Source organism: Artibeus jamaicensis, unplaced genomic scaffold, assembly GCF_021234435.1.
Source record: "Artibeus jamaicensis isolate MK-2021 breed Jamaican fruit bat unplaced genomic scaffold, CSHL_Jam_final scaffold_1031, whole genome shotgun sequence".
NCBI lineage: Eukaryota > Metazoa > Chordata > Mammalia > Chiroptera > Phyllostomidae > Artibeus > Artibeus jamaicensis.
Window position 1 is genome coordinate 6851975 of NW_026522026.1, and position 18136 is coordinate 6870110.

Consider the following 18136-nt stretch of genomic DNA (forward strand, 5'->3'; position numbering starts at 1 on the left):
TCAGTTTATAGCATACATGCTGAAATTTATAGAAAAAAGCATCATAAATTGTTTTAAGCCAAATTGAACTGGTTATTTTTATTTAGAATCTTAACAGTTTTATTAATCATAATAAACAACCCACCCTGTAATATCTTTCAATGGATATATTGAAATTTCTAGAGCCTTTAAGTTTTTCATTAGAAAACTGTTAAATATTGAAACTTATGTTTAGTAAATTAATAATATTGAACTCACACAGGTGTTTGTATATTGTGATCTTTATAGTAATTGTAAAACTTAAGAGTATTTGTTAGTGTGTTTGTTAAGTTGATACTTGGAGGAAATTCAACAAAGACGATTTGCTGATTTTTAGATAGGTAAAATTTAGTATTGTTGATATAATTGTTTACTAACTATATAATTTTATACAATGTGTTCAGAATTAGAAGTACTCCTTATACTGTTAAGGCTTGTAGATGGCACTTTTTGTGACAACATAATGATTTCTTGACCTGAAAATTACATTTTATTGCTAACTCTCTGGTTTGAGCTTGAGCGTTAGCAGCTTAGCTAGACATTTGTTTCTTAGGGAGTTTTGTCTTCGTTGTCAGCAACTGTATTTATTGGTGCTGTGATGTCTGGTAAGCTATGCCTGTGAAGCAGACAGAGCCTATCCTTTTTGTATTTTAATATAGATTACCCAGGTGTAAATATGATTAGTAAATTATAGAATAAAAGTCATAGGGTTATATACAAAAGTAGAGACTTAGCACTGTTGTATAGTATGAAATAAATAATGACATGTGTTTAGAGAATTACTGTTAAAAATGTATTGATGGTAAATTTCGTAAATTTAACTGTGCTGGCTATGGCTAACTCTTATATTTGGATCCCTGGATTTTAAAACGTGTTTTATAGTAAATTTATTTAAAATGCTGCTAGAAGGAGCCTGGTGTTTACTTTGTTAGTTATATGCTAGTTATATACTAAATACATATTTTCCTTGTGGAAGAAATGAAAGTATATTTTTTCTCTAAAAGGGACCAACCACTTCTAGTTTGTTAACTCATTTGTGATCTAGAGTTCTATGATAGCATTTATTTAGCCAGCTGGCCACAGATGTGATAGAAAAATATGGAGATGATACAGTTAAATGTTTTCTCAACTACTAAGCACATTAAGCAAATGATTTGTGAAAAGATTGATTTTGTGTAGAAACATTGGTTTTTTAAATAACAAATTTAGTTTTTGGGTTAGTGCTATTTTTATGTCTTGTGGTTAAGTTGATTGCTTGAGGCCTGATGATATTTATGTTTCTTTATTTTACAGGCACTGGGATGTTTACTGTATAAACTTTGTTTCTTCATGCTTCCCTTTGGTGAGAGTCAGGTTGCTATCTGTGATGGCAGCTTCACCATCCCAGACAATTCTCGTTACTCCCATAGCATACACTGCTTAATAAGTAAGTACTTGGAAACATTACTGGCAGAATTGTAAGACACTGTACATAGGGTCTGCTCTTACATCCCTTTGCCTAAATATAGTTTTAATTTCATTTATTATACTTTTATGAAATTAGAGTAAAGAAAAACATTAAAAAAAGATGTTCATAGACTTTTATGGAATGAAAGCAGCCTAATTACCAGCACATTAAGCCTTTAGATAAACTTTTGTAGGACACAAAGATTATTTCTGGAAAAATGTAGCAGCATAACATTTAATTATTCAGTCTTTGTTCTTTGAAATCCAAATATCCAGGTTTGTTGCTTTTTTTGATTGAAAGTATCACTAATCTTAGTTTGTAGCTCACTTGGCCACACTTTTTAATATTTATTCTTCATTGATTATAAAATGGTTATCAGAAGCAACGTAAGTGTATCAAACGGTATAGTCTTATGGGCCCTTGATTTCAAAAGAACACCTCAATTTTCCTTTTAGCCTGCTTTAAGATTTTTTCCTTTCTTTTTGGTAGGAATCATAATTTAATTTCTTATGTATGTACATGGTAAAATTTCTGAAAAAGATGATTTGGGGAGGGAAAGAGTCATCCAATATTAAAATATACTAGGAAGCTGTAGCACCTTTTAAAGCAATACTTTTCAGTACTATTTTAATTAAAGTGTTTCTAGCATTTCTTTATCTTATATATTTTTTGTCATAGCCTGTAACCACATAGAATAATACAAAAGAGGGTCAATGTACATATATTTGATATTTTGTATGATGATAAAGATGGCACTTCAACTCAGCAGGGAAAACTAGGTGGAACTGTAGTTAATAGCTAATAGCAAATTGTAGATAAAAAAATCAGACTGAACCTCGACTTCCAACTTCATGCTACAATTTCAGGTAAATCAAAGACAAATGTAAAAAATAAAACAAATGTAGCTGAAGAAAATAGGTATAAATTTATTTATAACACTAGAATGGGTAATGTGTAAGGGAGGTGTTAAATTTCAGGAACCAGAAAAGAAGAATTCATTAACATATAAATTTAAACCATTAAAAAACCCTTCCTAAACCCTTTTCTTCCTAAACCCTTCAAATCCAGTATAAGATTAAGTGATCAAGTGGAAAAAGATTTTGTTACACATTTGACAAATTGCTAATTTTGTAATTTATGAAACTCATGTGAATCAAAAAGAAAAGGGAAATACCCAGAAGAAAAATGGCCAAAGAAAGTGTAGCATAAAAGGATACCTAGCCTTACTTTGTAAACATATAATTTAGAGTACAATCTTTATTTCTATAATGTGGATTTACTCACACATGTTAGAAATTAGAGAATTATGTCATTTGAACACAAAAATTACATTGCTTCATTTGTGATGTTTTTTCCTGGGCAAGGAAAATCATAGTAATAGGGTTGGAGAAGTGATGTTATAACTTACAGGGGAAAGGAAATAGCCCTAAACTTGGCCGTGGCACTTCCAACATGAACACTTTTAGCTCCAATCGGAGAATAATAAGTATGAGTCCTTGTACCTGGAGTTTTCCTCCCATATATTTACCTGTCTGTTTTGTGTGTCTCTCTAGTAATGGTAGCCCACTGAACAAATAGCCCCTTTGGTCCAGAGTTCCACTTTTATTGATCAAGCATCTCCCAACCTTGTTTTGATGCTTTTTTTTTTTTTTAATTTTAAATCCTTGTGGCAGCCTCCAGCCAAGTTAATCTACTTGCCTGGGCAGCCTAGGTTACCTTCCCAGGAACCAGTTAATGTTTTTGTCAGTACTGTGGTGACAAAGTTGTATAGTTTTCCAGTGGTCTGTCCCAAATCTACTTTCTCCTTAGCCCTGTTATTTTAGCCTGCCATTTTGCAGAATGTGAAATTTTTCGAAAGTGAACATACCATTAAGAGTATACTTGAATAAGCATCAGACCCACAACCCACTCTACTTTATACAGCTGTTTTCCTCCTTCATTGTGCAAAAATTAGGGCATCAGAGCATGAAAGGGCCCTGATTAATTGAAGTTTTCAAAGAATAGGTGAAGGAATTTATTTTGGCTGTTGGCATATTTTGGCTAAATGAAGTTTAACTTTTTATTGACGCTCTTGCTGTAAGTCATTGTAACTGTTTTGTTGCTGAGTATAATGTTTTAATCACAACCAAACTGAGGATTTTATTGGGGATCTTGTAGTGTCTTAGGAACTTTGAATATGCTCATTGAACAATACTGTATGGGGGACTGGATAATCCATACCCTGATTTGTGATTTAATTTGCTTAAAGTAGTAAGATCTTACTTTCTCATATTGGTTTTAATTTTTTTCTTTCTCTGTGTGTATGTAAGTGTGATTACGTGCTTGTAAGGGCAAGGCTGAAAAGCACACACTTTTAATAATTTTAGGATTTAATTGGATTCTAGTTAATTGTGCTTTAGTGTGCCACATATGCTTCTTTTATTAATAAATATATAGATTTTAGTTTTTATCAGTGTTTGTATAAATTTGACCATGCATTAGCGATTTACTTAATTTCAGAAATTTAAAAAAGATTGAATGAAATAAGAGTATTCCAGTAAATGTTGGTATTTTATCTCCCGTCAAAGGATTTTTATGGACTTTACTTTTTAAATATTGTCTTGGGTAGTAAAAGCTTGATAGGGTAGAGATTTGAAAAACCAGGACATACATCTGTAATGTGATGTTTTTAGAAAACATTTAGACACTTGGCAAATTTATTTTTTACTTTTTCACATGTGCCAATTTCCTACCAGTTAGGTTTCTTTGTCTGCTTTTATGATATGTAGTTAGCAATTTGTATTTCTTTCAAACAAGTCTTATATTCAGAAAATCAGGAAGTGCCTATCTGTGCTCATAGTTTTTGAAAGTGTGACTTTTTATTGCCAGTTGTCTGTCTATACAATGTAGTCCATCCCATATATTATTATATGATAAAGCATTAAAAACACACATCTTAGAGACTTCCGGCCAAGATAGAGGCATAGGTGGAAATACTGTACCTCCTTGCACAACCAAATTTAAGGACAACAAAGATTTAGAAACAAAACACAACCAAAACAAACAGAAAATTGAACTGTACTGAAGTCCAACAACAGTGAACCATTCATCCAGATCAGTAAGAGGGGCAGGGTTGGAGGCTGGCAGAGAGGGGTCGAGGCAGGAAAAAGCGGCCAGACCAACCCAGGTGCACAGGTGACAGTTGGCAGATCCCAGGCATGGGGTGGCAATGGGCAGACCCAGTGAGGGCGCAAGGCGGCTGGCTGACCATGGTCACATATTCACACGCAGATAAACCAAACAAAAAAATGTACAGTGAGACAGACCTCGCAACCCAGGGCCCCAGCGACAGGAATTAAAGCCTAAAAGCACTGACTGGAAAAACTTGCAGGGGTTGAGGTGCCAGGAGAGGCTCTCAGTCTCACAGGAGAGTTTGTTGGAGAGACCCACAGGGTCCTAGAATGTACACAAGCCCACCCACTCAGGAACCAGCACCAGAAGGGCCCAATTTGCTTGTGGGAAGCAGCAGAGGGGACCAAAATTTGAGAGAGAGCTGAACAGGTACCATTGCTCCTTCTCTGACCCTGCCCCCACATACAGCAACTGGGTTGACCAGCCCTGGTGAACACCTAAGGCTCCGCCCCTCATACCTAACAGGCGCGAACAGACCGAAACATTATGGCTCAAGAAGAACGACTCAAAGCCCCAGAGCCAATATTTCTAAGCAACCAAGAGATAGACAACCTATCAGATGCACAGTTCAAAACATTGGTGATCAAGATGCTCACAGAACTGTTTGATTTTGGTCGCAAATTAGATGAAAAAATGAAGGCTAAGTGAAATGAAGCAAAATGCACAGGGAACCAATAATGATGGAAACAAAACTGAGACTCAGATCAGTCGAATGGACCAGAAGGAAGAAAGAAACAACCAACCAGAAAAGAATGAAAAAACAAGAATTCAAAAAAATGAGGAGAGGCTTAGGAACCTCCAAGACATCTTTAAACGTTCCAACACCCGAATTATAGGGGTACCAGAAGGGGAAGAGGAACAGCAACAAGTGGAAAACTTATTTGAACAAATAATGAAGGAGAACTTCCCCAATCTGGCAAAGGAAATAGACTTCCAGGAAGTCCAGGAAGCTCGGAGAATCTCAAAGAAGGTAGACCCAAAGGGGAACACACCAAGGCACATCATAATTACATGAGCCAAGATTAAAATGAAGGAGAGAATTGTAGAAGCAGCAAGAGATAAGGGGACAGTCACCTACAAAGGAGTTCCCATCAGATTGTCAGCTGATTTCTCAAAAGGGACCTTACAGGCAAGAAGGGGCTGGAAAGAAGTATTCCAAGTCATGAAATCCAAAGACCTACATCCAAGATTGCTTTATCCAGCAAAGTTTTCATTTAGAATGGAAGGGCAGATAAAGCGCTTTTCAGATAAGGTCAAGTTCAAGGAGTTCATCATCACCAAACCCTTATTATATGAAATGTTAAAGGGACTTATCTAAGAAAAAGAAGATAAAAAATATGAACAGTAAAAGGACAGCAAACTCAGTTATTAACAACCACACCTAATACAAAAGCAAACTAAGAGGGCAGCTAGACCATAGAAATGGAGATCATATGGAGGGTTAGCTATAGGAGAGTGGGAGGAGGAGAAGTGGGGAGAAGGTTCAGAGAATAAGTAGCATAGATGGTAGGTAGAAAATAGGGGGAGGGTAAGAATAGTATGGGAGATGTGGAAGCTAAAGAACTTGTGACACATGGGCATGAGCTAAAGGGAGGGAATGGTGGGGAAGAGGGTGTGCAGGGTGGAGGGGAACGGAGGGGGGAAATAGAACAAATATAATGGCATAATCCATAAACTATATTAAAAACATCTTATTAGTATTGATAGAATTACTCATTCTGCTTGCATCTGTTCTTATACTATCAGGATGTTTGCAAATTAAATAGGTATACCTAATCTTTTTAAAAACTGGTTTGTGGTTACACAAATATTTGAACATACTTTTGATTATCACTATTTGGTCAAACATAGTTATTATCACCTATTGCCCATAAAGCTCTGTTTAACAATTTTATTTTACCTTTCTGCAGAATTTTCTTTTTTAATAGCAGCAGAGTCAGTTATTTACAATTTTTTTCTTAGTTTCTGTTAACTCTCAATGGATAAGTAATGGAGGTGAATCAGGGATGAGGAGAGAAGCACTTTTTATTTATGGATCTCAGAGCTATAAGGAACTTAGACAACACTTAGAGGAGAGTGAGAAGCAAAGCTAACAGAATTACTGAATAGTTATGATGAGCGAACAAAAGGCTGGCTGCACACCTTTTTTTAGTTGCTACCAAGGTAAGATTGGGGAAGTACATGGTGGAGATTAAGAGTAAGAACCAAAAGGCCTGGGCTTGCATCCGCTGCCACTAATTTAGTATGCTATATTGGGCACCTCTGTTTATCTCAATCTCATTTCTAAAATGAGCATATTAAAAGTACCTACCTCTTAGGGTTATTTTGAAAATTGAATTATAAAAAGTGTAGAAATGTGGAAGTATTCAGTAAGAGATGGCCTTTTTAATACTTAGCAATATTACTATTGTGATAACTACCACTACCAGTACTACTGAAATTTATTGTAGTACCTCTTGAGCTAACCTAATTTCTAATTTTCTAGGCAAGGATTAGGCATCTGCTGTCAGATATTCAGTAGAATGTACTTTCCGGGCAGAGATTTCTTTGGATGCTTTGAAGCAGAACTTGGTTTTGCAGGTCAATGGTGGATCTACCAAAGGCTTATCATAAATTGTCATATATTCCAGAATATACTGTTAAATGTAACTAATTTCTTTTCTCACCTTTTACTTTTTGAAGTAATGTAGTGAATCATAATGAACAGCATTCATTATCTCTTTTATTGCTTTTAGGTCTGCTAACTTATTGTTGCTTTATGGTTCTGTATCTTAGCTTTTAGCAGTTTATCTATGGGGTTTAAATGTTTTTTTACATTGAAATATAATTGACATATAATGTATTAGTTCCAGGTATACAATGTAATGATTTGATCTATGTATATATTGTGAGCTGATCACCATAATGTATCTAGTTAACATCCATCACTTTACACAGTTATGCATTTCCCCCCCTGGTTCTGAGACCTATTAAGATCTCTCTTACCAACTTTCAAATGCATAATACAGTGTTGTTAACTATAGTCACCAAGCTGTACATTTTATCTCCAGGACTTACTTATAACTAGAAGTTGTTATATCACCCATATCACCCATACCCCAAACTCCACCTCTGGCTACCACCAATCTGTTCTCTGTACTTCTATGAATTTTATTCTTTTTTTTTCCCCAAAGATCCCACATATAAGTGAGATCATACCGTATTTGTCTTTTCCCTGTCTGACTTCTTTTACTTAGCATAATGCTTGCAGGTCCATCTGGGGTGTCTCAAGTGGCAAGATTTTCTTCCTTTTTATGGCTGAATACCATTCCTCTGTGTGTATGTCTGTGAGTGTGTGTGACATTTTCTTACTCCACTTGTCCATTGAAGGACACATAGGTTGCTTCCATATCTTAGCTCTTGTAAGTGATGCTGCTGTTAAGTGATGTGGGTGTGCACTTTTCTAGTTAGTGTGTCTGGTTCCTTCCAATGCACACACAGAAGTAGAATTGAAGGGTTACATGGTAGTTCTGTTTTTAATTTTTTGAGGGGACTTTATATTGTTTTTAAATTTATGTTTCCTGTGCTAATTTACATTTCCACCAACTGTGTACAAGGCTTCTCTTTTTTCCACATCTCAACAACACATCTTTTTGATTATAAATAAATTTATTGAATGATTATTTTCTGTGGGAAACCAGGAACTTGCTTGTTATAACATACTTAACATTTATTATGGAAATTTTAAAAAATATAGGCAGAATGGTATCATGAATCATCATGTACCTGTGTCACAGCTTTGGTGGTTACCCACTCATGACAAATCCTGTTTAATATACGCCCTCACACACTCTTTTTTCCTTTTTTTTTTTAAATGTCAGAAATTGTAATATATCTTTGAAAAGAAATCAGAATCAAGATAGGATTTCCTTGGAGGTTTTCAGTCAGTGGCTCTGGGTTACTACTTGAGATGTAGGGAGAGGGCTCTGGTCACTAACTCAGAGACAGCTGTCGGGACTGCCCCACATGTACATATTCTGAGATAGTCAGCGTTTTAGTTATGACTGAACACATTGCTTATGGCTGTTAAGTTAGGTTTCTGTGTCTTAGTTCACAGAAAAAGGTATGTATGACATATAAATGTAACGCAAGTTTCTATAATAATCTCCATAGACAAAAATAACAAATGAATGCTTGAAGTATTTTTGGTTGTAAGATTAGAATGGGCGTTTGTCTTTTCAGGTAAATTACTATAAGTGGAATTCTGTGTCAAAGAAAAATATCTTTTCGGAACGAAAAAGAATTAAATTTTAAGCAGGGCCATTCTTTTAACACTTGTATCAAAAATATTTTTCTATTAAATTTGCTGAGCTATTATATTACAGATGCTGCTATAGCTTTACTTAGGCCCATGCATGGAGCCATAGTTTTGTATAACTTGACTGGGGACTCCTTTATTTAATATTTCACTTTAATCCTTGATTAAACCATGATTTAGCTTGGTCACTGCTATAGTACCAGCAGCTCTGTTAGCTGCTCTTTTTGATGGAATGTGCATGGATGTTGTACTTTATCCTGCACAGAATTAATATGAACATAATTAATTTAGCTGCCTCAGTTGTTTTTAAGTGTTTTTTAATCAGATATGTCTTATACGTCAGTTGGGAGTATTGTGTTGGTTTAATAATACACTGCCTTTAATGCTGGGATCACTTTGTATTCTCGGGTTGTATAAATGGGAATTTGTGTCAGTAGAAAGAGTCACTTAAGAGGAGCAGATCCCTTTTTAAAAGTCAATTTTATATTTGCAATAGAATCAGGGACAGCAGAAATGTTCTCATGATTATTTATATGATCACTTTAAATTGGGTAAACAAGAGTGTGTTCTCTGTCTTTTTTTCTTTTTCTTTTTTTCCTTTTTTGAACTTAATCTCTTAGATGAGCTGGACACATGCATTTTTTAATTTACTCCTTCCCCTCAAGAACATATTTTTGTAGATGATATAGTTTTATTGTCATGAAGTGGTAGTTAACACAAATACTAAAATCAAGGTTTAATTATTGTGAGAGAAGATGGCTTTGGACCAGTTACTTAAAATTAAACCGAAGTTGTCATTCTTAGTCAATATGTTTCAGTATTTAGCTGGAGTAGAGCTGATCAATGAACAAAAATAAAAATATACATAGGATCGCCTGATGAATCGTTTTATTTCTCTCTAAATACTTTGCACTTCACATTAGATCATTCAGTAGTCTAGGAGTTCATCTTGTAACCCATTCTTTTGGGTGGTTTGGGAAATTATTTAAATTAAATGCTTCGTGGTGCATTTTTGGTTTTTTCTTCTTTTTTTAATGGCTGATAATATCCAGTATAAAAATATTCAGAGAGAAAAATATAGCCATTTTCTACATGTGAGTTTCAGTCTCTTCATACTTTGAATTTAGATCCAAACCAAAGATGGGTTATAGGAACTCATCAAATAAAACTGTTAACATTAGTAGATAGAGTAGATTGCAGAATGAATGAAATTTAGACCTTTCGCCAGATGGGCCCATTCCTCTGCATTCGGCCCTCAGATTTACTCACACCCAGTTGTAGACAGTTCTGGATAACCTTAGACCTCTTCCACAGAAGTAGGCCACTTGCAAAACATAGTTTTACACAGAACGTATATGTCCTAAAAGTAAACTGTTATGAAAGAAAGAAAGAGTAGCAGAGATGGGCATATGTGGGTGCCTTTTCTTTCTAGTCGAGCAAACAAATCACTCCCTTTCCCTTGGAGAGGAGTGACATAGAGAGAGGCCACTAGCACAGTGGTCTAAGACAGTGGTTTTAGTTATGACCTAGAACACGTGCACACACACATGCGTGAAACAAGCTGCATGAACTATTGCTTATACTTACCACATTAGTGCATACTAATATTTTCCCATTCTATTTTATTAAAATAAATTCTAGTAATTATGTCATATAAACAGAATCGTTACAGTTAGACAAACTAAACTGGCTCCCACAGTATTTGCACATGGAAACATGAGCCAGGGAGTTAGGGGTCCTTTTGTTTGCTTATAAGATGATACCACTTCTCCCCACAGCCTAGCTACCTAATTGTTAGAGAATGTCATCCTGTGCTGAACTTGAGAGAATTACTTATACAAATATTTGTCAGAGAACATAAAATGTCAAGTTTATTTTCCTTCAGTGCTTCTCATCTACCATGAGAGAAAGAAGATAGATATAGGATTGCCTGATGGATCATTTTATTTTCCTTCAGATATTTAAGAAGCTTTTTCTCGATTAAGTTGAGCCAGAGAAGCGTATTGGTGTACAGTACTGTTCTCTACATGTATAGAATTCCTTCTCCCTGACTGTATGTAGGTGTTGTGTCACTGGCCCACTCAGGCGTGTGTAAAACATTACCCAGTGTCACTCACTGCAGTTCTTTAAGGATTGTGATCACTCAGTTGGAGCCACGTTTAGACAGACTCAGAGGAGAATTTACTTTTGGCTTTTGGTATCAGCAGTGGTGCTTTTTCTTAGCACCTGGTTTATTTTTGTGTTAAGGACACTGTGATTCATGTTGATTCATGTAATAGATCATGTTGCCCTATTTGTGTTGACAGCTAGAAGGTAGAGAGCTAAATTTGTGGCCTATATTTATAAGACCAAATCATATGCAGTTTATTTACTGACATCATCCTAGCGTTTTTTTTTGGGGGGGGTGGGCAGGGAAGGGTATCTGAGGGAAGGGGCTACTTTTCTGTTAGTCATAATGTTTTCATATATTTAAAAAATCTTATAGTTTATATGGCACTTCAAGCCATTTATAGGAATAAATATTTATAATTAGTTACTCTTGGAATTTGATTTTGAAAGTCAAGTAAATTAAAATCTTAGAAAAATAGAATATTAATTTGAGAAGTTTCTTGTGATTTGTTTAAAAATTATTTGGATAAATGTTTATTGTTTTTTTTCTCAATAATTTTATTTAGTTATTTTTCAAGTACAGTTTTTTGCCTGTTTCTCCCATCCCATCCCAGCCCCCCCACCCAGTGCTCCCCACCTCCCTCCCATTTCCCCCCCCCCCCCCCAGTTCTCATCCCTGTGTCCTGAAGGACACATATTTGCTTCTCCAAATCCCTCCCCTTTTTCCCCCTTAAATTCCCTTCCCTCTCCCCTCTGGTCACTGTCCCCTTGTTCTCTATTTTGTTTATTGTTAGAAGTCTATTTAAGTTTATCCCTATGTCATGGACTATTGTTACTTAAAAACATTATGTATCTGTTGGTGTCAAGATAAAATATGATTTTGGAGGATACAATAAACTTAGTAGATTCTTCAAAATCTTTTCCAGGATGAGGTTGAATATAATCTGGTCAATATTAGAATTACATGTTTTTAATTATTACCATCTAGCAGTGTTGATAAAATAATTTAAAAAATCAGTTCTATAAGTTATATGTGTTAGCCTTTTTCAGTACATAAAATCAGGTTACATGCAGAATATTTAAAAAACTGAGTTCATAATTTCACAAATTTCTGCCGAGTTTGTGCTTTTGCTTGCCAAACAACTGTTTTTAACCAAAATAAGTTTATCGAGCTGTGGGCGATGTATTAAAAATTTAAAAATTACTTAAATTTGGAAGAAAGATTGAGTTAACTTTGATTTATAATTTTAATTTAGCCATTTATATACTTTGAATATAATTTTATTAGCAAATTTCAGAAGGTTATCCAACTAATGCTATTAATCTTACATTCTGAATTGGTTTAATAATGATTTTGAACATTATAAAAACCTGAATTAATCAATGAATCAGAGTTAGAATTAGAACATGGAGAGCTTTAACAAAATATGAGTTTTTCAGTTAAAGAAGCGAGTATAAATGTCAACCTTTTTGTGAATTTGTAAATTTAACAAATTACCCAACAAATGATGTTGGTCATTTTGGTTAGAAAAAGGTCAGCCATTTCAAGCTGTGCTGTAGGTTGGTGTGAAGTCTGTTCCTAATAGAGCCATGAAACTCAGCTCACGCTTCTGAACAGGATGTATGTCACACATTGAAACATAGACTTGTGGTGAACCTCCTAGCATCAGTATGGGAAGAAAGCACAATTTTGGTAAAATATACTGTCAGTCCTGTACTACTTTGCTAGATTACAGTGCACACAGTTTAGTATTTTCTTGGTGGTTCAGGATTACTTAAAAATTAGTTAGATGTATTTTTAATAATAGTGAAATTAAGGACTCCTACTGTGGCCCTAGAACTTTGGTGAATAATTCCCCGCTCACTAAACTCACTTTTCGTTTTGTTTCACTTTCTCAGAAGAATGTTTATATTTGTTAATACTTCTGGTATAGAGTTGTGACTGATTTGTCTTTAGTTTGGGATAATGCTTTAAGTTTATGTATCAGTAACAATTTTTATATTTTCTATTAACAAAATTTGATTGAATCATCACTGATCTTAGAATGGGAAAAGTATTTATGTATACACATACACATTATCCTTTTAATGTGCCGCTCGCTATATAGCTTCTGTGTTCAGTGAAACTTCTCTACATTTTAATCTATTCTTGCAGGGTTCATGCTCGAACCAGATCCAGACCGCAGACCTGATATTTTTCAAGTGTCCTATTTCGCATTTAAATTTGCCAAAAAGGATTGTCCAGTCTCCAATATCAATGTAAGTAACTTTTTTCAGTGGGATATGAGTATTTTAAAGATTTTATCTGTCTATCTATCTATCTATCTATCTGGGAAGAAAGGGAGAAAGAGGAAGAGAAACATTGATGTGTGAAGGAAATATCAGTCACCTCTCACACTGCCCCAACTGGGGACCTGGCCTGTAACCCAGGAATGTGCCCTGGCCAGGAACTGAACTGGTGATGTTTCACTTTGTGAGACAACACCCAACCAACTGAGCCATGCCATCCAGGGCTTAAGTGGGATGTGAATTTAAAATCTATTTCATTATATGCAGCTACTTGTGTGTTTGTGCATGTGTACATACACTTTGAGAGTTATTTGTTTCATGACAAGTAGCCTAATAGTGTGTTTGGGATTAGTATTTTCAGTTTATAAAGCCATAGTTGCTAAATTGTGTAGTGAAGTACTGTACTCTAGGGAGCCATAATAGATGTGGGGGACTACATGATATTTTGCTTTTTTTTTAGAGGAAAATCTGACATAGCACAAATAACAATTATTAAGTTGTTTGGGCCAATATATTAAAAAAAATACTGATTTATTTGGGGGGTAAACCAGGGGTATCATGAAAAAATTCTGAGACACTAAGTAGTCTGTACACTGAAAAAGTTTGGTTACCTTTGTTGTGAAGAGCATAGGTATTGTAAATGGAGAGACCTGTCTTCATCAGTGACTGGTTTTGTATGCAGTCATCTCTGAGCATCCACAGGGGACTGGTTCCAGGACTCCCGTGGATACCGAAATCTGCAGATGCTCAAGTCACTTACATAGAATGGCATGTATTTGCATATAACCTACACACATTTTCCTGTGTACTTAAATCATCTCTAGATTACGTATAGTACCTAATGTAAATAGTTATTGTATTGTATTAAATGGGGAATAATGACAAGAAAAAAATGGCTGTACCTGTCAGTAGAGATACAGCCATTGTAGGCCTAACTATATAGTACATGTCAGCAGCAACATGATATTGTTTGAGTAGTATTTTTTTTAATCCTCACCTGAGGACATACTCATTGATTTAGAGAGAGGATAAAGGAGAGGTGGAGAGAGGGAGAGAAGTATCAATCAGTAGCCTCTTGTATGCACCCCGGCCAGGGATTGAACCTGCACTGTAGACACAGGCCCCAACCGGGGTAGTTGAACCCGTGACATTTAGGTGTACGAAGTCGAAGCTCCCACCACTTGAGCCACAGTGGCCAGGACCTAGGTAGTATTTTTGATCTGAGGTTTGTTGAATCTGGATGCTGGACCCGTGGATAAAGAGGGCCGACTGTATTTTGAGAATTTAGTTAATTTTTGTTCCTTTCTGTAAAACAGATACAGGAATTATGAGGACTACAAATAAGAATGTAAACCCAGGGCCTAGCCCATTAAAGGTGCTGAGTTAGTAACAGCTAACATTGTTGAAAGGCTTTGGATTATATCCTATGTCCGCACGCTGGATTTAATTAGCTACATCAGATTAACTCTGTGTGGCAGGTCTGTGCTAATTGTAATAAAAGTCCAGAATCATCACTGATTCTAAGCCCTTCTCAGCTTTCTGAAGATCATTCTGGCCTCATTTGTTCCTGTCAGTTTTCCTCTCTTTATAACTTAACACACTCCACTATGGAAAAAAAGGAAAATTGGTAACTTTCCATTTTGGTTTTTGAACTCTTTACTATGTCAGATATTCTTTGTTGAGGCTGAAAGTCATATAGTTTAATATTATAGTAATAAAAATAGCTTTGACATTTGACTATAGATTTATAGCTTTTCATTCAGCAAACATTCGAGTACCTTGAAGCCAAATATTATGTAGAACATAAACAAATGAGGAAAACCTTTGTTCTTGTCATGAAAATTTTTGCAGTATGCAGAAACAACACTTCACCCATATGCTTGGTGTTTGCCTTTTTTCCCCCAAATGTGAAATAGTCATAGATTTACAAATATAATATAATCTTTCTTTTTAGCCAAGATTTGTTAATTTGTTAAGTGAATACAGTGATATTGTTCTGTTTATTTTTGAAGGGTTTCTTTGGCACGTGAATATGGAAGTGATATTTATGTAACATGGGGTGATGTTTGCAGATTAGATCTGACAGGTAGATATATGTGAACAATTTGTAGGTATCTGAGGTGGAAGGAATAGCATGTCACAGACAGTCCTTTTTAAAATTAGAACATATCCATAATCTTTAAATAATGTGTTCTGCAATTAAAATAAAAGCTAAAATGGAGTTTTATTTTTTTCCCAGAATTCTTCTATTCCTTCAACTCTTCCTGAACCCATGACTGCTAGTGAAGCAGCTTCTAGGAGAAGCCAAATAAAAGCCAGGTATGCAAAGCTATGCTGAAATTTGAAAAGGCTTTTTAAAAAATAAGAGATCTTGTTTTTAATCCTAGCAAATGTAATTAAATATCACCTACATGCACAAAAAATGTTGTTTCTAGTTGTATGTGGTGTAGAGTTTAGCTGGCAAGTATAAAATAAGCTCTTTCGTATTAGAGACAGGGTCTGACATCAGTCTTGCGCGAACTGCTCTCTCAGCAGTCGAGAAGTGATGATGGAACCGGTAGTGTTACAGTGCATGGGGTCATTTGGTGGTGGGTTGTCATTATTTATCACATGTTAACTCTAATTTATGAACTGCTATGTTTTTAGTTTATAGCTAGTATGATTTTTTTATTTAAGGAAAGAAAATATAGCTCTTACAGGCTACTTTTTTTAGAGTATTCTCAATTTATAAACTATTTTATGTGTTCTAATATTCATTTAAATGTGTATTACTATGTATAATACATATTATAATGAATGGTTTTAATGATAATACTTTTAAGACTGATAAAAATATAATGTTTTACATCATTTTTCAGTTATTTACTCTTAGTAAGTTTGACACATTTTATAGTTTAAGACCTGAATCTGAGTAATGATTGAATTAATGATTAACTTTTTTCTTATACTTATTTTTAGTTTAAAAGTTAATAAGCCTGACTGTATTTTAGATTATAATATTACGTACTATGATATGTAATATCAGTTATAATACTACATTTGAGGAGATTTCTTGGTCTTATTAGCTTTTTTGAATTGTGTTTTACCTATGCAAAGTATTTTATTGGACATAAAATATATTTGTCATGCACCTGCTATATGCAACATACAGATAGTGGAAATGCAAAGAAAAAGAAACATTTTTTATTCCCAAGGAATTCACATGTTATGAAGATAGACACAAATAAACAATTCCAACCTGATAGATACCAGGCAACTCTGAGAGTGGAGGAAGGGAAAGAGGGGGAGCAAAGAGGAGCACAGAGAGAACCCAGTCTTTTCCCTGAGGCGGGGGTTGGGGATTACTGAGCTGTTGCTTGGAAGATGAACGATATAATCTGTCACCTGGGAAGGGAAACTGTGACAGACAGGCCCTTCAGGCAAGAAGAATGGCCTCTGTGAGCCTGCAAGACTAGAGCATAGGGGATGCATTGGGGAGTGGTGGGAACTGAAGTTGAAGAGTTAGGTAATGCCAGTCAGGAGCAAGTTTGTATGTTAATGCTGAGAAATCTGGCCTTTGGCCTTTAGACTAGTGAATTTCTAACCTTACAGTCAGTTCTATTTGGGACTTGGTTGTGAGATGCGTTACAAGGAATGTATTATTTATAAATTGTTAAAATGTCATTTGGGAATAACTTAGCTTTTAAAAAATATGGCATTACTCTACAATATTGTCTTCATTCATTTGAATTTTAAAATGCTTTTGAGGAAGAGACCAAAGAGTACGGTTCCATCTAACTTGCAGGCATCCGTCGTGACTGGTAGTGTGTCCGGTCTGTAACACAGCTGTGGTTTGCAGCTGGTGTATTTGAGTGGTAATTATGAGTTGTTGTAGAATTGTTAGTTGAATTTTATTGTTGCTTGTGTTTTTTAGTAATTATTTTGTTTATGGCTAAATCTTTAAGAAGGTAGATACACTACAAAAGTGTCAGCTGGGTAAGAATGCTCTGTCTTCACCATGACACGAGTTATAGCTATGCAGTTATAAGCAAATAGTTAACACAGCTAAATTCACAGTGCTATTCATAGTATGTTAAAGCTATATACATTGTAGGTATTAAAAATGAGATTCATTTTTGCCTTTTGGTTACTTTATACTGATAGTTTCAGAACTTGAAAAAATATAAATGTGTATAAAACAATAAAAAAGCCTGTTCTTTATATTTCTGGGAGTGAGGTGGGGTGAAATCTTTAAATAGCTAGTATTATTATTTACATGTTTTAAAGCTTTTATGAATGTTGTGCATCTTCTTGCCTGGCCTTCACTCTGTGGCACTTGGCTTTACTGCTTAAAAGCCCTTTCCATCCCTAAATATCTGCATTTTCCCTTTAAGATGTCACATGTGAAACTTATGTGACATCTTAAAGATGGGAAGACTGAGAATCTCTGTCCTGGCAGTGGAAACAATTGAAGGATTTTAAGTGGAGAGAAAAACTGTGTTCTAGGAAGGTTGTTCAGATGAGAGGGGGAAGGAGAGAGAGGGAAGCAGAGAAAACTGTTTTGTGTCTGTTGTAATCAGTGCAGATGAAGCTGCGCAGCAGTGTTAACACAGTGCTCAGTCTTTCGTTTCAATCAGAGTGTGTCTTCACTCTGTCTCATCTATCCAGGCGTTTTCTTCTCATTTTCTCACACGGAATACTTTTTTTCCATAGGCTAATGAAATCATATATGTTTTAAATGTCCAGTTCCTAATTGAAGCCTTCTCTAGCCAATTTAGGTTAAAGGTAGAATTACTCCTCCATGAAACTCTTCACAGTACTAGTGT

The 18136-nt window shown here is 35.2% G+C and overlaps 1 protein-coding gene across 2 annotated transcripts in view; it reads left to right on the forward strand.

Annotated features, from left to right (window-relative positions):
- Positions 1-18136, forward strand: part of BMP2K (BMP2 inducible kinase) — a 130106-nt gene that overhangs the window by 67490 nt on the left and 44480 nt on the right. For both annotated transcript variants that reach the window (XM_037147067.2, XM_037147066.2), the window contains exons 7-9: positions 1312-1444; positions 13198-13301; positions 15571-15650. In XM_037147067.2, the coding sequence (XP_037002962.2) occupies positions 1312-1444; positions 13198-13301; positions 15571-15650 (317 nt within the window). The remainder of the gene's footprint in view (positions 1-1311; positions 1445-13197; positions 13302-15570; positions 15651-18136) is intronic.